The 23,395-nt window shown below is 40.4% G+C and overlaps 1 protein-coding gene across 10 annotated transcripts in view; it reads left to right on the top strand.

Annotated features, from left to right (window-relative positions):
• The first annotated feature begins 294 nt into the window (after positions 1-294).
• KIF21A (kinesin family member 21A) overlaps positions 295-23,395 on the top strand; it is an 88,045-nt gene continuing 64,944 nt past the window's right edge. For all 10 annotated transcript variants that reach the window (XM_064656281.1, XM_064656280.1, XM_064656284.1 and 7 more), the window contains exon 1: positions 295-435. In XM_064656281.1, coding sequence (XP_064512351.1) covers positions 392-435 — 44 coding nt within the window. In that variant the 5' untranslated portion in view covers positions 295-391. The remainder of the gene's footprint in view (positions 436-23,395) is intronic.

Here is a 23,395-nt window from a genome sequence, read left to right as displayed (position 1 = left end):
CGCGTGTCGCCGGGCCCCCCGCGCCCGCCGCGGCGGTTGCCCGGGGCGGGGCCCGCTGACGCACTGCGGCTGCAGCGGGCGGAGGAGCCGGAGCTCCCCGCCCGGGCGGCCACTGACCGGGACCGCGACTCGGCCCGCCGGCGGCTGACTGACAGCACTCCCCGCCCAGCGACTAGGAGGGCCGGGCCGGGAGGGAGGAGGAGGAGCGGCGCGAACCGCTCTGCACTGCCGCGGCTCGCACCTATTCATTCAGTCACCTAAAATGGCTGGAGAGAGGAGGTGGCGGAGCAGAAGGAGGAGGTGAGGGGGCAGCTGCAGCGGTGCCCCCACCTCCTCCGCGGCCCGGCAGTGCTCCCGGCAAGGCTCGCGGCCGCCCCTCGCCCGCGGCACCATGTCGGGCGGCCCGGACGAGAGCTCGGTGCGGGTGGCGGTCAGGTGAGGGCCGGGGTGCGGGTGGCGGTCAGGTGAGGGCCGGGGTGCGGGTGGCGGTCAGGTGAGGGCCGGGGTGCGGGTGGCGGGGGGTGACTGTGCCCGTGCCCCCGCGGCGGTGCGGGCTCCCCACCCGCTCAGCGACACCGTCGAGGCACATCTTCCCTGCAGAGAGGGGTCGCCTCGCCTTGGCTGCTCCTCCTGAGGCTCTTTTTTTCCTCGCAGCAGTGGGAAACAGCCAGAGGAGCGGGGGGAAGGACCGCCACCATTCTGAGGTCTTTCTCACTCATTTCTCTCTAATTTTGAGCAGTGACCCTAAAAATATTCCGAGTAATTATAGCTCGGTGTTGCTAGTGCTTACTCATGGAAGCTGGGCAGCCCTTGGACTGTAGCGATGCCGTTTACATCACGGAGCTTTGCGGGAGTGGATCCTGGCAGACTGATATTTTTAGAAGGATAAAGGCTTTCATCCCGCGGAGGCTGTGTCTAACCTCACACACTAGAGGGATGAACTCCCATAGGGCTGCTCACAATGCATAGGAATAGGTATATGTAGAAGTCTTAGTGGGAGGGGAGCTTAAATAATTTTAAAACATCAGTTAATTCAAATTACTCTTTAATCAGAGATAAAAATCTACTGTTCCTCGGAGAACTCTCGTCTCTTGTCGGTTTTCTTTGTGAAAATACTGTTTTATTGTTTGGAGAACTTCCAGATTAGCACACAGATGCCTTAATTTTCAAGATGTCTTTACATGATTCAAACATGAGGAGAAACCTATATGTGTGTGTATATATCTGTGTCTATTTATGTATATGTATGTCAATATTTGGGGCTTAATTGTGATACTGAATGTTGATTTATGTCTTTACTTTTAAAAAGTTTCTTTATGTTATATGCTGGCACGCTTGGAATATTATACCACAAGAAATCAGACTTTAGGGGAAGGTCCGTTTCTTCCAATGGGTCTTTGGAACCATTTCATACATCTTACCTTAGAGACTTCAAGGGTTGTTCAGGAAGACCTGGTTTTGTTTTCTTTCTTTTTTTTTTTTTTTTTTTTTCCCCGAAGGATGTAGAAATAAGTGATGTTACTGTGTGCTATGGTTGGTACTCGTGTGTAGGGGGAACGGTGCAATAACACTTTCAGTAAACAGAGGAACACCGCCCCTACATGATAACATGGGGAGTATGCTGCAGTTGGTCATTAAAGTCTGATTGCAGTAGCATTTTTCTATGGAGAGAGATGCTTTTGTGAGTAGTATCTGTTGAAGCATTTTTCACATGATGTACAGGGAGGTATTATTCCAAAGCATAATTAAGTTGTATTTTTAAAAAGGAAAATATGAGATAGGTGTGAACCTAAAAACAGGGTGTGTTACAGGTTTACAGACTGCTCTGTTGTTTGAAGAAAATATTAAATATGTTCTGAGCCAAGAGAAATAGTGATGTAGAAGTTAATTTACAAATACAGACAGTTGTTGCAGCCTGGAATTAAAAACCTACTGGTAGAAGTATTTTTATAGTTGTGTGTGATGATTAGAAATAATATATGCCAAACAATTTGTAGAAGTGAATTAAAATCACGCAGCTGTAACTCTTGATAAAAAATCTCTAATGTTACAAGGTGTATTTCTGCACTATAATTGTCTAACTAACATCTTGTGTCTGAGTGCAGTTTGCTAGTAATAAAGAATTGCATCTTTCCTCCTGTCTGCTTTCTTCCTTTTGGCAGATTAACTATTCATGCACAAGATTTCTCCCTCTCTGTTTAGCAGTCATGAACAAAAGCATGCGCAATTATTTTTTTTCCCCACCAGTAGCTCTTTATAGATGGTTTTATTTTTTTTCTGGTTGTGTATTTTGTACAGTCCTGTAATTCAACTGATTTTGCAGCTCACTATGTATTGGTGCCATGCTGTACCGTGCATTATGAATATTACATTATGTTTCCTTGTTGGTTTTGTTCTTCAGTTCTTTCTGGCAACTTGAGCTTAGTTCAGTGATGATCTGCGCTGTTGTGATGAATTAGTCGTTGTGTTTTGTATGTATGTTTCCTGAACAAGGCTTGCTCTACAGCTGGACCAGCTTTTAGTTTGCAACCCTCGTGTTTGTTTGCAAGATACTGCAAAGGTAGATTGCACTGAGTTTAGTATGAAGATGAATTTGCTTAAGCTTTAAACACGGGTTATAGAATAGACATCTGAAATTAGCAAATTGTTTTTCCAGAACCTGATTATCTCACCTAATTGTATACAACAGGGTTCAAAAATACTTCATTCTTTCCAATTAGCACCACCTTTAAGCTATCATCTTGTATGCTAATTGCTCCCCATTTTCTTCAGTGTAATAATGGGTTTGTGACTGATGAGCTAAATACTCTGGTTTAGTGAAGCATGAAAGCTGAAAATAGCTTGGCAGATAATCCAGTAACTAATGTTAAATTCTCCAATTAAGAAAACATTTCTTTCTCTATTGTCACCCACCACTGAAAGACGTGGGCTTAGTTTTGATGATGGTGTGCAACTTCAACAAAGAACTTTGCTCTCTGTGTGACTGTGTAATGTCTGCTTTCAGATACAGAGAGCCCCCACTATAGTTATCTAATCAAATGACTGTTTTCTTTCTTTTAAATGTGAAAAAATATCCTTTTTGTAAATCTAAAATAGCTGTCTTTTGCAAGTGTCTTTTCATATGAAAAGTAACTTTTGACAAGGCTATGAAATAGTACCAACATCATAGGAAACTGTTTCAAGTTCACAAAAGGATGTAGATTATAGTTTCTAATTCTTGCCTGTCTTGCCACTTCAGTGATGTCCGCAGTGAAAATGCAGCATGGAGGCTGCTGGCATGTTGGGTAAACAAAGTTCTCGCCTAAGATTTAGATCCCCACCAGCCAGTGGTCTGTGTCTGTTACTGAGTTTTAGAGTCCTTGTGCTACCTGAGGAAGGGACTGGATGAGTCACGGCAGTCAAAGGTGCACTTGCTTTTACCCTTTAACCAACTAGACCTGAGCTGGGTTTCGGGAACTGAAATGGCTCCAACAGTTACTGCCTATCCTTGCCCCATGTGGCTTGGAGCCATAGGGTTAGGATGTCCTAGGGGTGCTGATCTAAGAAGAGAAGAAAGTTGGATTTCAGTCCTTTGGATACATGCTGAGAAAGGGAACTTTTGGAGAACAATAATGTTTGGATAGAGCTAACCAGAAGCCTTGCATGGAGCACTACTATCTTATAAAGCATGGAAGTATGTCTGTTATGTCTTCTCCATAACAGGATCCAGATAACAATGTAGAACATTGAAGGAAACTGCCTTCTAGTCCTCCAAAGGCAAAAGATGGCCTTGATCCACTTTAAGGCAGTGGAGGTGCCAGATGTATAGATGATAAGCTTCAGTGTTGATTTGTTTGAGATGCTGTGTTAAAACAGAAGAAATAATGAAGTACGATCTGAAAGCTGACCAGTAGTCAAGAGGAGATGATTGCTTCAACATGCTTGTGTGACGCCTCAGATGGAGTGGACATTAAAGGACACAAAATACTAGCTGATGAAATGAAGAGCTTTGGCATTGATTGTGTTCTTGTGAAAGACGGGGCCCAGCTGAAACTGTGTTGATGGGCAGAACACAAAGAACCAGGGGAGAGAGAAGTTTTAGGGGATGATGTTTTATAATCAAGTATGTTTAATTAACATCAGTAAAGAACAGTTGTGAAAGTTCCCTCTTTTCATCATCCTTGGTAGTCTCTCTATGTGCCTTCTTCCCTACTTTAGCAAGAGTACTTCACTGCTGCTGCTTCGCGTGCTTTGTGTTTCATCCCTCAAACAAGGAAGGGGAGTGTTGCTACTGTCCTCACTTCGGTAGAGAGGCTCTGAGATCCAGCCACCCATTGCCTTGAATTGTCTAAAAAGTTCCCTTTTCATACCCACCCTGGGTGTCTGCCACATGTTGTGACACTGCTTCACAAAGGTGAAATGACGTTTGCCAAGTGTGGAAATTATGTGTGCAAAATGTAATGGAACTACTGCTAAATTTCTTTAATAACAGGTGCAGCTGATGAATTGAAACCACCCAGCCTCTGTTTCTGGTGTTCCAAAAGGGAGATGAAGTATGCTAGAAAAACATATTGATTACTAGTGCAATTTAGGAATGGAGGTTTTTTGCAACTAATCAAGCTGATTGTGGCAGGACATAAGGATATAGTGTTGACTTTTGATTAGGCAAATGGGATATGTTCATCACCTGTAACCTTAGCTTTCCACTGCAAAGCTTTGTTATGGGAATGCAGGATTTCTTTTCATACCCCCAGTTCTTGAACTGTGTGATCAGTTAGACATCTATAGTTGGTTTTTTTTTTTCTCCTTTGTTAGTTTCTGTGTGTTTTTTTCTCCCCATATGGAATCTGCTGTTTGTTGTTGTCTTGCCTCCCTCTACCTTTTCAAATTTGCATTCTTCTTTTTAAGGATTTTCTTCTAATAGCTTTTATAGTGAAGTTTTCCTATGTCTTAGATCCAGCTACTGTTAAATACACTAGGAAGGAAGCAGCTGAGTGGAAGGAACCTGTCTTTGACAGGTGTGTTTTAAGGCACTTTGATGGCAGCTGAGATTGATTTTCTTTCTTGGGCTGCTCTTTTGCAAACAGTTACAGCTGTGTTTAAGCTTCCCTCCATGAATGGCTCCTCAAATGTCAGATGAATGAACATGTATGCTGTGGTATATATTATAAGCTCTGGAGGGCAGATACTAATTTCATGCTTCCGATACAGTGCTAAGCATTCTCATAAATCATTCTGTAACTAGATAAGCAACAACAGTAGGCTACAGTGCTGTCCACTGGCTCCTTAAAATGAACCAAAGTTTTCCTTTTAATAGACAGTAATTACTACCTATCTGTAGTCATGTGAAGCTGGGACGGTTTTTTGGGGAAAATATCTCAAAGTAACTGTGTTAACGAAGTTCAGCAGTCTATAAGTATGCAAGCATGCCCCATCAAAGAAAAGAAAATTATCAACAGTATTAAATAGTAAGGTGTTGGAAAATAAGTCTTTTGCACAGAGTCTGTTAAGGGAAAACTACAAAAGAGATCTTGTTTTTGGAAAGCTCGAGTTGCATATCTTTTTGTTAGTTTTGGTGTTTTTCTTTACTCCCTGACTTAAACAAACATTCCCTTGTCCTTCACCGAAACTTTACTCCATCCGTATGTTTTGCATTTTAGCTGAAAAAAAGACACGGCACCATCTGCTGCCGAATGAATTCTGGTTTCATAATATCTAGCTTGATCATCCGTTACTGATATTGCTTGGGGCGGGCTGAAATCTGTCATCTTGCTTTCTAGGAAATAAACTTTCCACCACTCCTGTTGTAAACACAAATTCATTCTTTGATGGAGGGGAAAGAAATCCTACTTGGGCCTTGTGTCTTGAATTTAGGAAGAAGAAAAAGCAGTGAGTGGTGTACATGGGTGGTCTGTTCATGCTTGCGGGTGAATGATATTTTTAACTTACCACTTCCCAAAGTTTGTAGAAGACTCAGGAGTTTACTTTGCTTTGAAAATCCATTGAGTTAGTCACCAATTTCCATTTAATAGTGTTGTCTTTGCTACTTACGATCTGTGACAAGTTAGGATTTATATTGTTGGTCTAGACATGCCTTTATTACTGAACTCAAGGCTTCATATTTTTAGGTTTACTATGTGACTTCTGTAAATTCTTCTACAGTAGTTGAATGACCCTTATGCTTGGGATCAAGGGAGGCTTGCTCCTTCCCTCTGCTTTCCCTTGATTTGCTTTAAGTGTTTTATAGATTGCCCTTGCTGCCCACTCAGAGATGGCTGCTGCAATTCTTGCTTTAATGTTCTGTTGCCTGATCAGTGCTGGGGAAATAAAGCCATTTTAAGTTTTTAGGTGCCTTTTTTTTTTTTTCCTAAAGAAAATATTCAGTATTCTGCTGTATCTGTGGCTGCCAGAGCAGAGAATTTTTTGTTATGCTAATATTATTTCCATGTAAAATACTTGTGCAAAGTTAAGTGTCATTTGACCTGGTGAACAAGGAAGTTTAATTAGAAATCAAACCTGATCTGAACAAGTCTAGCAAGAGTAACTGCATGAGCTGTGCCTTTTTCTTTGCTTGTGCTCTTTCTCTTCTCCTAAATCGTTTTAAATTTTGTTCATTTTCTTCCTAGCCTTCCTTGCTTTTTTTGTAGTTTTCAATGTTTATTTCTACTTTTCCTTGGTGAAATATATCTGCTCCTGTGTAACTAAGGGGAGAAATGCTGCCTTATTTTTCAGAAATGGTCTTGTTTGATGTGTTTACTATAGCAACAAGATACAAATGCAGAATAGTAAAAAGATTTTAAGGTCAGTGTCACACTGAGTTTGATGCATAGAGAAGCAAAATGTTCAACAGGTATTTTAATATGTGAAAAACTGATTATTCAAAGCTTATGATTGATTAGCATAAAATATTTCCTGAATAGACTCTGAATGGAAATAAGGAGTGAGTACCATCTGGTCCTTTATTCTAGTTAGTGTCCTCAACAGATTTGGCAAAGTTGGCCACTGCTGGAATAATTAATTTTTGTGTAAAGAACTTTTTTCTTTTTAAATCAGCTGACAAATGCTTGGCTTGCTGTTTGGGACAATGCACCCTTTAAGCATCTTTACATCTTTAAGTCTGCTTAACAAAAATGAATGACTTATCCCTTCAGCTTGTTTACTCTGGAGCTTCAACACAGAAAACTGAGAGCAACAAGACCTTAGTAAAAGGTTATTATATGATTGTTCTATTATACACAACGATTTATATGCATTCAAGTGGAATAGTGCACTTCCATTGTTGACTTTAAAAATGGATTAAAGGATTTGTTGTTTAGGCAAATCTTAGTGTCTAACTGGTGGTTCTTGCATTTGTGCTGCTGTAGGAACTCTGCATAGTTCTGTTGGTTAGCAAGTATCTAACTCTTTGCAGGACATTTTAGATATAATTTTTCCATACTAGCTCTTAAATACTCCAGGTTTCTTGAAATCTTTTCCCTTGTACACTGTAACTTTGAAGGATACTTATTTTCACTTTCATCTACATTCAGCATAATTGATCCTTTAAAAACATGAATAAAACAGTATTTTCAAGGTGAATAAGAGTTAAAAGACTGTAGCATGCTATAGCATTAGGGTTCAGCTACCAGAGCTGAACACAGGGAACGTTATCAGTAATAGGACTAGACAGAAAATGTTTCCCTTTTGTGAGACATCTCAAAGTCTGACACTTATCTTTTCTTCTGTGTTCCCTTTTGATAATGGAAGAATTTGATCAAAGAGGCTTCTCTGTTTACTGGGTCTAATCTTGTCTGGAGCCTTGGAAAAAAGTATTCCACATCTTGAGTCAATTGTCCAACCCCTCAGTTACTGTCTTTAAGCTGTGTATTTTTTCATTGACTGTTTTTTCCTTCCATTTATAATCATGTTAGTTGTCTTTTGCTTAATACTGCTAAGACAAATTTAAGGAGACATATTAAGCTGAAAAGCTACATAGCCATGGAGCATTGATGTCAGTCAAGAGACTGTGTTAAATATGGGACTTGTTAGTAGTGTTGCTTAAGAAGTTGTGCAAATCATCAGTAATAGGTTAAAACACAAAAGAAAAAAACATCTTCTAGAAATATATTGCAAAAAATGAAATACAGTCTTGCATAATTGTGGGGTCACTGGCAGGATTGCTAAGAAATGTCCCATGTACGATATAGCCCTTAGGATTGCGTAGAATGGAGAAAGTGGCTTATCTGGGTTCCTTTGAAGCATTTGGTGAGAGGTTGCATGTGAGACTTCTTGGAATAAAGTGATTGGAAGGTAGACTGACTTAAGTAAGATATGTGTTTATATAATTTATTCAAAATACTGAAAATTGAGAAGTTACTTTTCTAATTAACTTTGCTTTTCCAAGTCAGTAATCCTTAGCATTCATTTTGTTGGACATTTCTTTTCTTTGGCATGGGACTAATTGAGAGATGAGTCCCGAGACCTTTTGTGTCATTCCAAGTAGCTCATTATCCCAAGGTCTTAGAGTTGTTAATCTCTCTCTCAGTAGTATTGATTTGCCAGCTGCAGCTGTACCTCTTAGTTTGTGCTTGATTCTGCCATAGGACACAATCTCTGTGCGTCCCCATCTCTGCCCTTATGAGAATATGAGAGGGGTATGAGTGTAAGTAGTGAGTTGGTTTTTTTTAATGTTCTTTTCCTGCTTTTACCTCCCCATGGTCCACTGGCACTTTGTTTATTGTCATCTTAGAATTATGTCGTAAGGTCCTCAGGCCAAAGTTGTAGCATCAAAGTAAACAAGATATAAATAATACACGGAATAATATCATGAGAAAAGCAACTGCTACTAAAACATCTGAGTTAGTCACTGAAAAGTCTTACAATTAAAAATTCTATATGTTTCTCCCTCTCCCCATCATTTGTTTCTGTGAAGGGGAAAAGGAATTATGCCTCTACCAAACACTTTGATCTCCAGGAAATAGCTGACTGCTCATTTTTTTTTACCTGCTAAGCAAACATTGCTTTAGTTGTCACTCTGCATAAGTTGTCCAGGTAAAGTTTATTTTGCTCCCTAGTCTCAAATACATTCTTTTTGAAGTCTGATCTTTAATTTTAAGTACATGTGAAATAATTATTTTTAGACTCTGTCTCTGTAATGTGATGCCTTTTGAATTTTTCTTTAAGTATTATCTATACACATTACTTTGCAGGCTAGGGATGTTGATACCATTTAAACTTCTGTATTTTCCTAGTTAAAATTATATTGTGCATGTGAATTACTGGTATATTTGGGAAAGGTTGTTGTGAGCAAACTGTTTGAAATGCATTGAAATGAAAACCAGAAAAATATTTTCATATTGGGTTAAGGGCGATTAAATATCTGAATGTATATTTTCTAGATGTGATCAAAAAGAGAAGGATTTTACTTGTGTTTGAAGAGCAGTAGATCAGAGAGGAGGCCACCTGTTCAATCTATATCACTTAGAGCACAGCTTATGCTTCTGTCTAATCTGATCAGTCAGTCCATCACTCAGGAACAATAAAATTGCCAATCTGATCTTCATTTGCAGAACTCTGAGTTCAGCAAAAGTGGATTGGTGTTCAGTAAACTCTAAAAATGAGATGTGAGATAGGGCTGAATTGGTATTTGCAAGTAAACTATTTGGAATTTAAACATGCGTATAATTAAATGTACTTTTTTCTTTTTTTTGTACTCCTAAAAGCTTCAGACTTTCAGAGTTTAGGGTTTTGTTGGGATTGTTATTATGGTGTGATGGGGTTTTTTGGTTTGGTTTTGTTTGTTTGTTTGTTTGGGTGGTTGGTTCATTGGTTTTATTTTTTGTTGATGTCTTTTTTGTTTGTTTGTTTTGTTTATTTCTTTTTCTTCCCCGCACAATCCTCAAAGTGATCTGCATTGGCTGGTCAACCCACTGCCTTGGCTCTGCATTTTACAATATAGCTGTAGATCTGTTTCATTATCATCGTTAGCAAAGCTTTTAGGAACAGATGGACTTTTCTGTGTTCTCTAAATGTCAACAAATAAAACTTTGGTAGGCCCCAAAAAGGAGTCATAGAATTGTCAAGGCTGGAAAAGACCTCCAAGAAACATTGTACGGCTTCATCTGAGAGCTTCAGATGAAAGTGCTTCGTTCTGTGCTTGCAGCCCTAAAAGCAGTGCTTCTGTTAATTTTTGAACTCTGACTGCTGAGTGCAGAGATGCCTCTTTGGGAAGAGGAAAACGGTGTTGCATAAAATGGTGTTGACCTACATCTTGGTTGCTACTTGACTGAACACAAAGGGCTGGTGCACTGTCTGCTGCTATTGTAGGCAAGTGTTCAAGTGATCATGAATAATGTGTAAATATTAAGTATGAAACAGCAGTGTTGTAGCAAAAGAGGAAAATTAGTATAATGGAAATTGGAGACCTTATGGAAAGTACAAAGAAATCCATACACTTTGTTCAGTACTGCTGATATCTAGTGTTAGGTTTTGGGTCCTCCTGTTGAAGAAAAATGTGGACTAACTGAGGGGGATTGAAAAGAGAAGGGAAATGACTGTCTAGAAAACACGACCACTTCCATAGTGAGATATGAGGAGGGAAGATTGGTAAGAGACTTGTACTGAAATACGTAGAGTCAAATATGGAGTGGAAGGGAATAAAATGTTCTTCATGCTCAAGGTGAGATCTATAAAAAGTAGTAGATTTAAATTCCAGTAAGAAAAGTAAAAGGAAGAAAATATTTTTCTATTGTAAGAATGTATGTCCTGGAATGATTAGCCTGTGGAGATACAGAATCACCCATATGGGAGACTTCTAAAAGCAGTTCAAACTGATAACTGCCAGGAACGTTTTGGATTGAGTTAATGGTGCCTTGGTCCAGAAAGGTAGAGTGGGTAAATAAACTCTGACCCTCTCAGTGTTTTTTCCACCCCAATTGTCTGTGAAGCTGCATGTTGAGTGCCAGGACCTGAATTCAGCACAATCGAGTGATCCCATTCAAATGTCACAGTGTGTTCACAGAGGTGTGACGGTGTCCTCATGAACAGTAAAGCCTTACGGCTTTGGAAGGGTAAGCTTAGATTAATCCAAGTTTGAAGTGACCTCAAGAGGTCATCTGATCCAACCTCCCACTCAAAACATGGCTAAAACTAAATTCAGGTGAGATTTCACAGGGCTCTATGAAGTTAGATCTTGGAAAAACCTCTGAGGATGGAAATTCCCCGGTGTCTCTGGGCAACCAGAACTTGACTGTCCTAATATTTGATGGTCAAATTCTTTTCCTTATGCCAGGCTGGGAAATTTTGTGCTTTGTTTTATGATCAGTGCCTCTTGTCCTCCCAGTGTGAACCTCAGACAGGAACTTGGGCCTGTTATCTTTGTAACCTTCTGTTCTATATTGGGAGAGAGCAGACAAGGCCTAAAAGCCCTGAACATATTGAAGGACTCTGCCTATGATCTGTTGGAAAAGCGAGATACAGGGAACACCTTCAGCAAAGGAGGTGCAGCCTCTTCTCCATGTAAGTTCAAAGATGATAGAGGGGATTCTTGAGGGGACAGTCATCCAGTAGTGCTGGTGATGTGGCTGCTACTAGGAGGTAACATGTTGTAACCATACACAGCATGAAGTACTGGTGGCTTTAGTTTGTTTGTGTGGTATCTATAATTCTGTTCTAAAGTCTGTACGTTCACCTCATATGATCCCCCCCCACTTGTTTTGAAGACTCTTGCATCATAAATGTGATGTTGCTGCTGTGAAGGCATTTGGAGTGTGATTCAATTATTGATAAGTCTGCTTTCCTCTTCTCCCAGGAATATGTGGTGCTCACCTTCTGCCTGCATTTTCTTTGCCACAGTTCAAGCTTACTTATTATTTTGACCAAGCTGACTAAGAATAATTAATCTCCATCACTGTTTAATGTTTCTTTGCTTTTCAGATGTGCTCTCCTCAGCCATCTTGTAGAATAATTGTGTCTCTTTCTCTGTCTCCTGCTGTTCATGTTTCATTCTTTCAGTTCTTCTGGCTTGTTCAGACAGTATCTTCTGTATGGCAGAAAGAAATGCGTACAATAATCAGTGGTTCGTCACATGAAGCATGTGATAATCTTGTGAATACAACCCAAAAGCATCAGTTACTTACCTTGGAGTGGTTTCTTAAGACTCTTTGGAAATTAATTGTAATTTGTGCATTATCTGTTTTTGTCTTGTTTATGACAAATGGGTTTTTTAAACTTGCTTTATTTCTTTAGATTTGTGTATTCATAAAAATGGATGTGGAGCACTGGACAAAGTTAACATTTAGCTTGGTTTGCATTTTTTGTATTGTTGGATGTCTGCCTAGTATCTGTAAGAGTTGTCTGGTTGAAGTTCAATCTTTTTAAAAGAGAGAAATGTATTGGTAGACTGAATGAAATGCTTCAAAGCTCATATGTGTCTCTCTTGAATTTATATACTTTTGTTTTCTCAGATTGTAGCTAGGAAATGTTACTAGATGTGTCAAGAAAATATGACTAATTGTGGTCCAGCTGGACAACTGACTGCTCTTTCTATGTATGTATTCTGTAATTTATACATGCAGTTTTCACCATAAGATTAAACTTTTGTGCTAGGCTATATGTCTATCCAAGGAATATCCAGTGGGGCAGAATGCTTGTCATCTACTGCACTGTTGTAGTGATAATTGCTCTCCTGTTTTGCCACCTCCTTAGTAAAGAGGGGGATTGTCACTCCAGCACAGCAAATGTGTGTGAGGTCCTCTCCTTTGTTCACAAGTTACTTGAATTGGCATCATGGTTTTTTTCGCATTGTGGTAATAAAAAAATAAAATGTAGGAGATACTTTCATGTTCAAGGGGTCTCTCTCTGCTGCAGCTGTTACCAGTACTGGGAATCCTCTGGATAAACTTTGACATGTAAGGGTGGGTGTTACCATATACCTTACGTATGTGTCCTTGCTTCTGTGTGCCAGTGTGAGCAAATGCCTAGTTAGGGGACCCTGGCCCCCTCACTCCCAAGATTGGAAATAATTAAATAATCTGTGTGACTTGTTTTAGGTATTGGCCTTCAGTACAGGGTTAAGCTACAAAGACGTAGACATCTGCTGCTGTTTATAGGGTCAGCTCTGGTGTTGGAGTAACAATGACCCCATGGGGCGGCTCCTATTGCTTATTGATCTAGGTACAATTGGAGAACAAAGGTATGGTATATCTTCAATTACTTTGGACATAGCTGAAAAGTTTTGTTTCCAAAAGAAATGGACATTCAGAGTTCTACCTTTCTTCCTTCTCAGCTAGGTAGGGATGATGAGAGGGTGTAGACTTTTCAGTTTTATTGTGAAGTCTGAAAGGTTCAAAGACAGCCAGGATTTTTTTCTTTTCTTCTAATCTGTAAGTCTTTCTGGATATTCTTATTGTGTGCATTGCATATTGGACTTTCTCAGTTCAGTGTGCTTGTGAAAACAAACAAAAATCAGAAGAGCTACACAACGACCTCTCTTATGTGGGGTGTAGAGTTTTGTCTTTTTAAAAGGAAAAGCTATTTTTGGCCATTTTTTTCTCACTTGAGTCCTGGTGTAGTTTGTTTGAATTGTTAGCTAGGATAGGTAAGAAAGGACTACACTTATCAGATTTCATTGCGGTGTTTTTGGTGTTTTCTTTCTTTTGTTTATTTGTTTTGTTTTGCTTTTTTGTTTTTCTTTTTTATTTTTAAAGGAAAAAAAAAAGCCTCGGTACCAGCAAGAATTGCTAGAGGTACTGAAGCTAGCAGTTTCTTCTGTCAGCAAGTTTTAGGTGGAGTGTCACTGCTGGACTATTTTTCAGCTGCTGGGTCTTTGTGTTACTCCATTTTTGCTGTTGTTGCAAGGCCCTTCTGCCAACAGTGCTGCTGCAGATTAAACAACTTAATGCGTTGCAATGGCTGCCTGGGAACAGAGGGCTTAAGTCTTGTTACTCTGAGCTGAAAACTGTATGTGGTAGCTCCAGATCAGGATGGTGATGGGTAATACAGGAAAAACACAAGAGATTGTGTACAGTTTTTTTATTCGTTCTGACACTGATCTGACATATTGTGTAACACCAGTCAGCCGGATTTGATTGAGAATCCATTTATGTGTTTAGTTATAAACATGGTTGTGTTTGAAGTGAAACCAGTCCTGGTGTCCTTTAATTTGTGCTAGGCAATCCTGCTCCCTGTCCTGAGTCTTTCTCACTTCACTGGTTTCAATTTGCCTTGATTCTGTTCTTCAGCCACTGGTTCTTTGTTCAGTGGTCTAGAAATGGTTAACTCTAGGGAGCAGAGTTGGGAAATAAGCTATTTGTAGTTTCCTATGGGCCTTGCTAATTATTCATGTGATAGGGCTTATGTAAGGGCAAGGGCTGCATTGCAGTTGCACTTCATTTGATGACAAAGTTCTGTATTTCTGTGTAAACAAAAGTCTGTTGATAAGGCATGGGCAAGCAAAGTCTATAGTTGAAACTAGGGAGAAAACAAACTTTTCTGGGAGGATCTTAAGGTGCTACTACCTGCTTATCTGTCATATTTCTTAAAAAAACCCAACAACACAAACAAGAACTGCCCCCCCCATAAAACCCCAACCCTGACAGGATTTTATTAAAAAAAAATTTTTTTTAAGACCTTCATTGCTATCTTCCTTGCATTAGCCTTTCTTCAGGTTCAGTGTTGAAAACACTTAAATCATAAAATTAACATTTTCTATAGCATGACTTAGCAAAATATTAACATTTAAAACAGTGCAGACTGTTTTCTCTCTTTACCTTTGACACTGAAATTGTAAAAGCAGACTCTATTAGAAAAAATTAGAAGTACCTGTTTTGAAGAAATCTGGAAATTCTAGGGAAAAAAGTATTGATCTACTAACACCCTTTTAAGCCCTTGTTTAATACTTGCCAGCAATTTCTTTAGAACACCAGTTAGCTTGAGAAGTTTTGTCTACATATTCAACCTTTTTCTTTCTAAATATATTACCATAGCATATGCTGGAATAAACAGCCCTGTACCTCTTCTCTCCATCGCCCAGATGTTGTCTGTAGTGCTGAAGAAAATTCTTTAAACGGAAACAAGGTTGGCCAAAACACTAGAGCTTTGTTGTTGATGAATTATGGGGGTTTTTTGTTGTGCCTTTTTTCTTCTCAAGTTTACTGTAAGAGTGGAGGTAGTATGTGGTTGAAGCTGAGTGCAGCCATGGAGTGGAAGTCAGTACGGGTGTGAGAGACAGCTGTCTGATTGATAGCAATTGGTGATGCAGAGTATGTGGCTTGTGTTAACATCCAGTCTTCTGGCTTCGTGGTGCTGGTGAGGAAAACGGTCTGAAACAGCCTTAAAGTTATGCACTAATATATAGATATATCTGTCTCTATATAGCTTTTAATAAGTGCGTGACCCATTGTGAAAGCTTTATATAAGCCTTAGTGTAATACCCTCCCTGGCCTTGAGGCATTACCAGTATGCCATTAACACATTATTTCGTGTGAACTCGTAGCTTTGTTTCCCGGTGAAGTTCCTTCTTAGCTTCTGGAAAACCTTGTATGCACCGCCCTTCATGCACTGTCCTGTTAGGTCTCATTTAAGCTAAAGGAGCTCTTCTCTTATTGGATACTAAGTGCTCCAAGGAAAGAGATAATTTTAATAAATTTTGTGGCATGGACTGAAGCCATCTCAAATGGTTTTACTGTAGTCCTTATCTGTAAACAGTTACCATGAGCTTAAATTTCTAAGGCAATTTGAAACAGTTTATATATGAATACTTGTTTAGAAAGCATCTGTGCTACCTCCAGTGCATGAGGGACTATGAACTCTGATACAGACAAACCACAGGTAATTTGCATTGATGATTTCTGAGAGCAGCTGGGAAATGCCCGATTTAGAAGTATCAGGTGCCAAGAAGAGCTGATTTAATTGAGTCAAGACAAAGAAAAGGGTTTTGACCCTAAAGAAGCTTGTCAGGACAGACTTTTCTCTATGTCCCCAAGGAGCTGCAGCCGAGTGTTCAGCAGACAGAAACGATCCCAGGATCAGGTGTTGCTGCTTTGTGTGCACTGGCACTGAGGGAGACTGGCAGGGCAGTGCCCAGGCCAGCAGCTGTGCACAGCAGAGGAGGACTGTTCCAGAAATGAAGCTTCCCCTGCCTGTGATGTAAAATGGAGACAGTTGCTTTTAATTTGTGTGAGCTACCCTGCTTCATGATCTTTTTTTTTTTTTTTTTTTTTGAAATGACTTTCCATTAATAGTTTTGGAGTTCTGTTTGGAGTTTGGATTTGTAATCAGGAACCTGAGACCTAATGAGAAATTAAGCCTACTGCTAGGACATGAAATAGAAGGTGCTTAGCCTTGCTGTTAGGCCAGCATAAATAATGGTTGTTTAAAGCAGGTATAAGTAGTAAGGAAGTAACTAGTTCTTTCTAGATTTTATTCAGAATGCATGCTGTGAGTCCTGTGCACCTGTCAGTTTACATTGTGGTGCGTTACCAGGGTACACTTGTTTCGTGGACCTGCTCTGTCCTGGAGCTAAAGTTTTGGTGAAATATACTGGTATTAATATTAGTGGTAATTCCAAACTATAAGCTTGCTAATGCAGTGAGGTTTGCATGCCAGTACCTATTAACCAGGAGAATGACTATTTTCACACTCAATTTGTTTAGCCTAGCCAACAAGGAGTTCCTACCTGCCCTGGAGTTGGAAGCTAAACTGTTAGAAAATAAAACAGCCTTTTCTGTTTTGTATATGATCAAAAGTCATGGTATTTGTTCTTAGACAACTGCAAGAGAAGTGTAGGGAACAGAACAAAAGTCTTTATGTAACCTTTGTCGACCTCACCAAGGCTTTTGATACTGTGAGCAGAAAAGGTCTGTGGCAGATTTTGGAACGTTTAGGTTGTCCCCCCAAGTTCCTCAAAATGATCATCTCTCCATGAGGATCAGCACAGCCAAGTCAGATATGGCAACACACTTTCTGAGCCCTTTCTAATAAAGAATGGCGTGAAACAAGGCTGTGTTTTCGCTCCTACCCTATTCACCGTCTTCTTCAGCAGGATGCTCCAAAGGGCCACGGCAGACCTCGATGATCAGGACGGTATCTACATTCGATACCATACTGATGGAAGCCTTTTCAACCTAAGGCGACTGAAGGCCCACACCAAGACCTTAAACCATCTTGTCCGGGAGCTGCTTTATGCTGATGACGCCGCCCTTGTTGCCCACACAGAAGCAGCTCTGCAGCGTTTAACATCCTGCTTTGCAGACACTGCTGAGCTCTTTGGGCTGGAAGTCAGCTTAAAGAAGACAGAAGTTCTCTATCAACCTGTACCTCAGGAAGTCCCCCATCATCCCCACATCACCATCGGCCAATCAGAGCTCAAATCAGTCCAGCAATTTAATTACCTTGGTAGCCTCATCTCCTCGGATGGTAAGATTGACGGGGAGATAGACAACAGGATAGCAAAGGCATACAGCGCTTTCAGGAAACTCCACAAAAGAGTATGGCGTAATAAACACCTGAAGAAAAGCACCAAGGTCAGTGTTTACAGAGCCATAGTGCTGTCTACTCTCTTATATGGCTCCGAATCATGGGTCATCTACCGCCACCACCTGCGACTCCTAGAACGCTTCCATCAACGCTGTCTCCGTACAATTGTAAACGTCCACTGGTCAGATTATGTGACCAATACATCTGTTCTAGAGCAAGCAGCAGTCACAAATATAGAAGCCATGTTGCTGAGAACACAGCTGCGATGGGCAGGGCACATCTCCAGGATGAAGGACCACTGCCTCCCTAAGATCTTGCTTTATGGTGAACTTGCCACTGGCTGCCGCAAGAGAGGAGCCCCGAAGAGAAGATACAAGGACTCCCTGAAACAACATCTAAGCCTTGGCCATATTGATCATCATAACTGGTCTACTCTGGCCTCCAGTCGGGAGGTCTGGAGACACACCATCTATAACGCAGCTGTCTCCTTTGAGAACGCACGCAGGATCACTCTTGAGGAGAAAAGACAATGCAGAAAGAACCGTGTCTTGCGGAATATACCATCTAAGGAGTCTTTCTGCTGTGCCTTTTGCAATTGGTTATGTCTATCTTGTATTGGCCTCATTAGCCACCAGCGTGCCTGTAATAAAGGTGGATAGAGCCTTCCTTAATCTTCGTTCGCGAAGCCCAGCCATTATGATGATGATTATCAAAAGTGAAGAATATGAAATCAGCCCATACTTTCCTGACGAGGTAGCAGAGCATGCACTTTCACTTTGTTAGGTTTAAGTCTCCAATGATATATTGTAGGGTATTGTAGTCAGTAAGTTATTTGAATAGTTTTAATGAAGAACTAGTAGAAGTGATATGGAAGCATCATATCTTTAACTGCAGTCAGGTTAAGCATCAGTCAAACAGTTTTTGAATGTTTTCTTCAACTTAAGGCATTCTCTAGTGTATTTCTCCCTCTTTACATAGAGGATGTTCTTCTGTACTGGCAGTGAGAAAATTTAATACCCTAGGCAATGTGGAAGAAGCCAAAGTACCTGCAGCTTTTTTGCCCAATGTAGATATCATTTTCTAGATCAAACAAATAAGAGATGAAAAATTCCAGTTATTAATATACTGTTGTGGGTTGACCCTGGCTGGATGCCAGGTACTGACTAAAGCTATTCTCACTCCCCTCTGCAAATGGACAGAGGGAAAAAGAAACAGCAAAGGATTCATGAGTTGAGGTATCAGCTGGGAGAGGTCACTTAGTGATCACTATCATGGGCAAAACAGACTCAAAGTGGGGATATTAATTGAATTTCATTACTAACAGGGTCAGAGCAAAAGAGTGAGAAGTAAAATAATTGTAAAAACGTCTTCCCCCCACCCCTCCTTCCTTCCATGTTCTCCCTCCTCCCCCCCCAGCGGTGCAGAGAGGTTATGGTCCGTTGTTGTTTCTGCCACTGCTCAGAGAGAGGAGTCCTTACCCTGCTCCCGTGGGGTCCCTCCCACAGGAGACAGTCCTTGACGGACCTCTCCAGTGTGAGTCCATCCCTAGGGCAGCAGCTCTTCCCAGACTGCTGTCCCATGGGTCACTCCTCCATGGGGTGCAGTCCTTCCCGAATGAGCTGTACCGACGTGGGTCCCCTACAGGGGCCACAAGTCCTACCCGGGAAAAACATCCTCCAGCATGGGCTCCTCTCTCCACAGGCCAGCAGGACCCTGCTCCATCTTGGGCCTCCCACAGGGTCACAGCCTCCTTCATGCATCCACCTGCTCCAGCATGGGCTCCTCCATGGGCTGCAGGTGGGTCTCTGCACCCTGATGGTCCTCCATGGGAGGGGCACAGCTGCTCCACCATGGTCTGCACCACAGGCCACAGGGACCGCAGCTCCGGCACCTGGAGCACCTCCTGCCCCTCCTTCTGCACTGACCTTGGTGTCTACTTTGTTGTTCACATGTTCTCACTCTGCTCTCCCCTGGCTAGAATTTTTCACTGCGTAACAACCTTCTGTTCTTAAATATGTTATCACAGAGGCGTTACTATTGCTTCTAATTGGCTCGGCCTTGGCCAGCGGCAGGAAGCCCATCCTGGAGCTGGCTGGCATTGGCTCCACCAGACAGGGGAAGCTTCTAGCAGCTTCTAACAGAAGCCACCCCTGTAGCCCATCCCCCACTACCAAACCCTAGCCACAGAAAACCACAACATATATTTAGTAGAATATGAAAATGTTTAGAGAAGACTTCAGCCAGAAAGTTCTTTTCCATGCAGGATCCACATTTAGGCACGTTTTAGGTCTTCATTTTAAATCCAATTCCCAATTTTCTGCCAGAATTGTTTTATTAAAAAAGCTTTTGATTGTACTGGTTTCTTGTCTTTCTTCAGGGTAATACATCTATGTATGCTACAGACGTAGAACTGGAGGTGTGTAATTGAAGAGATTTGAAGATGAGAAGTTACTACCCTGCACTTACACAGTCCCCTGTGTAGTGTCATGTAAGGCCGTCTGGACTGCATGAAAGGCTGAGCAAGTGAAATGGTGACAGCTCAGCCCCTGCTGCAAGTGTTGTTGCAGTGGAGAGCTCTCTGTCTGCTAGCTTTGGGATGTGAATTTGTGTGTGGAAACTGGCTTTCCTGTGAGGTTCCAGATTCCACTGGCTTTCTTGCACAGACGATGTTGAATGAGGCTCAGATATAGCAGTACCAACTCCAAACTTATTCACCAGTCAACTGTGATAAGTTCCATTCTTTTGACTTCCTGTTACTTAAGCTCCATTTACTGCAGCTTTCCACTGGTATTCCATATAAATGCTAAATATTGTCTTGCTCACTAACTTCCAGTTCCTTCTCCACCACATCTGAAAGTCAGCCTGAGTTACCTGAGGAAAAGATTATGGCTTGTAGATAACTCGAGTTTTGCACCTGGTTGAAACTTCAGGGATTGTTTTTAGAATCAATACTGAGAGATTTGCAGACTTCTCAGCTTCGTTGAGGATTGAAGAAGGAAGGAAGGGTGGGAGAGAGTTTGGGGACTGTCAATTTATATTTGCTTGAAATGATCACTTTCAGCAAAAGAGCATCCGGCATCGTACTGAGCAATCAGTCTGGAGCATGGCTCAGTGTGGGAAAATGCTACCTACTGACTTCTTAGCACAGTTTCCTGAATTGTCTGGACTTTTAGCTAACTTTTTGAGGTTTTCTTTTAAAACCAATAAAGAGCAGCATGGTGGTCAGGTCTTCAGCCTGCAGCTGAATACAGTGTCACTGCATAGGAACAGAAAGATGGAAAAATTATCATTGAAGTTTGATGCTGATGATGATATAGAACCTTGCAAATAGAATGAATAGACAGGAAGAAAAGAATTAAAATTCTTTTTTCAAACATGTAACACTGTGTAGCCAAACCAGAAGGACTGAAGAAGGTGGATGATACTGTTTCTTTCTGGTTTGCAAGTTTAAAAACAGACAGTACTAAATAAAGTACTATTTCTATTTTTCCTTATTCCAGAGCTGGGATTTGCCAGCTCAAAGCTTTCAGTCACTGCTTGAACAGTCTACCTTCTGTTTTGAAACAGAGCAACTTCTGTTCATTAGAAACAGTCAACAATAAATATGAAGAAATTTTCTGCAGTTTGCTTTGGAAGTTGGTGTATCGGGTGTTATGGATACAGTGTGGTTTTTTGTGTTGTTTTTGTTTTTTAACAAGGAGTGGCAGAAAAGTCATACAGTATTTTTTGTTCTAAGAATGTTGCACTGAAATTTAAGAGAGTGAAGGCACTATACAGAGCAGATTATTGAAACACTTTTTAATTGTATTGTCCTATTGTGAAGTCTCTGGTTATTTTAGAAGTGTTAGATAAGCAGTCATTTCAGTAATGATTAATGACAACTTGTGATTTTTTTTAACTGATCTGACCCTCCTGTCCTTTTGTTGTATTATTTAACTGTAATTACTTGGGAAGTGGCTTGTAGCTTTACCTATAATAAGTATGTTGGTAATTGTGTTTGTTTTGAGTTGGCGAAATGTAATTGTTGGACCTGTGGTTCAGAGGTATGAAGCAACCTACTGCTCTAAACTTGAGAATATATAACTGGGAAGATCAAGTTTGTGTATGGAGAGGAAAGAAATTAAAACAATTTTCAGAGCTACAGTAGTCTTGACGTGAACATGTAGTGATTTCTGGACTATATCTCTAAGAGCTGGGAGCGTAAGTGAATATGTGTGGGTGTTTAAAAAGAAAAGGGAAATCTGGGTTACAGAGGCAATAATTAAGAGTTCTTTGCTGCAGACATAGGAAACCCTTTTAACTTAGTCTAAAAATAATAGAGTACCTATTTTTAAAAATCAGGCTATTTGGAAGACGTAGTGAACTTCTAGAACAGACATACGTTTAACCGAAGAAGATTTAACTGAAGAAGAAATTGAATTAAGCCTAATGTTGGCATGACAGTTTTTTGGTCATCTGGATAATCTTGCATTACATCTGTTTTTCCCTCCTATTCAAAAAATATTTTTATGGAGTGAATAAACATTGTTTTGTTTGCTTATTTCTGAATATATTTGTGGTACTTATCCCTGATTTCTTAAAGGTCTTGATAAGCTGTAATGTGAGGAAGTTCCTGAAAGTATGTACTTATTCATAAAATATGTCACTTAAATGCATAATAAATAAATAAATAAATAATTAAACTGTTTTGCACACTCACAAAATAATGTCATTGCCCTACAAGTAGGAATATTCACCTTTTAAAACAAAGCCACTGTCATTTCTGTGCCTTCAATTAAAAATACTATATGGGCATTACTAGATCATTTGTTGATCTAATGATGCTGCTGGCAATATTTTTTTAAACCAGCTGTCTCACAGAATTGTGTTTTTAGTAAAGTTTGACTCTGGTAATTAATTACAACAGTAGTTACGAGTGTGCTTTATAAAAAGATTTTACATCAACCACATTTTTGTTGAGTGATGTACTTTTCACAGGCTTGGTGCGTTTGGATGTGTTGGGCTTATTGGTCCCTGGTTTACAAGAAGTGCCTGAATTACCTCAAAATCCCTGAACTCTAAATGTGACTGAATTTATGTTTGGAGGTACTCAGACTGTGGTTTTGTGGTTTGTTGTTGTTGTTCCTTCCCCTTTTTCCATTGCACCTAAATGAATGTTATTCTATAGCTTGATAAAGCATCAGTGACTGCATTGTTTTGGGTGGTAGGATAGGCTATATTCACCACATTATTTTTGACAGTGCATTACATTGTCAGCTGAATTCTGACACTAAAATTGCTGGAAGCAAAGTGTCTGTCTCTAAGATACTGGCAGCACTTGTTATCATGACTCATTACTAGGCTGCTGGGCTGTGCACTCTTCAACAAGCTTTCCTTAAACTTTTTTTTTTTTTCATCTTAGGGTACTTATAATGATATTTGTGTAGCACATTTAAACTCTGTTAAGCATTCAGTCAAAGAGCAGAAAGATGCTACAGAAAGTGTATTTCTTTTCCTGGTACTGCCCTTGTTACATAATTAATACCAGGCTCTCTTAAGCAACGTGACTCAGCCGCTCCTTACAGCTATGCTTCCCAGAGCATTCTTTCCTGCTTCCCAGAGCAGGAATGATGACAGCTGCTAACTTTTGCACTAAAGCTACATTTTGGAGGAAAAAAACCCCACAATTTTCAAAAGAAATATAGGTTGCCGTGCTCTTTCTTTTGTATATAGAGTTGCTTTCTTCATGAATCCTTACCCACGGAAAGATATACTTGCTGGCTTAATTGGCCTCTTAGTATCCATGAGCACAGTAGTTGTAGACAATGATCTGGGGCCACACCAGAAGACCTTTCTTTCCCCTTTTCTTTTGAATTTGTGACCTTTACATTCTATAAGTTGTGTAACTGTCAGGTACTATTGCCATAAATTTTTCATAATAGTAATCTATACTGGTCTTTGTTATTGTCAGTGCTAGTGCTTG

This window comes from Pseudopipra pipra, chromosome 5, assembly GCF_036250125.1.
Source record: "Pseudopipra pipra isolate bDixPip1 chromosome 5, bDixPip1.hap1, whole genome shotgun sequence".
Classification (NCBI taxonomy): domain Eukaryota; kingdom Metazoa; phylum Chordata; class Aves; order Passeriformes; family Pipridae; genus Pseudopipra; species Pseudopipra pipra.
The sequence above is the reverse complement of the archived record's forward strand: the minus strand, read 5'-3'. Positions and strand labels throughout refer to the sequence as shown.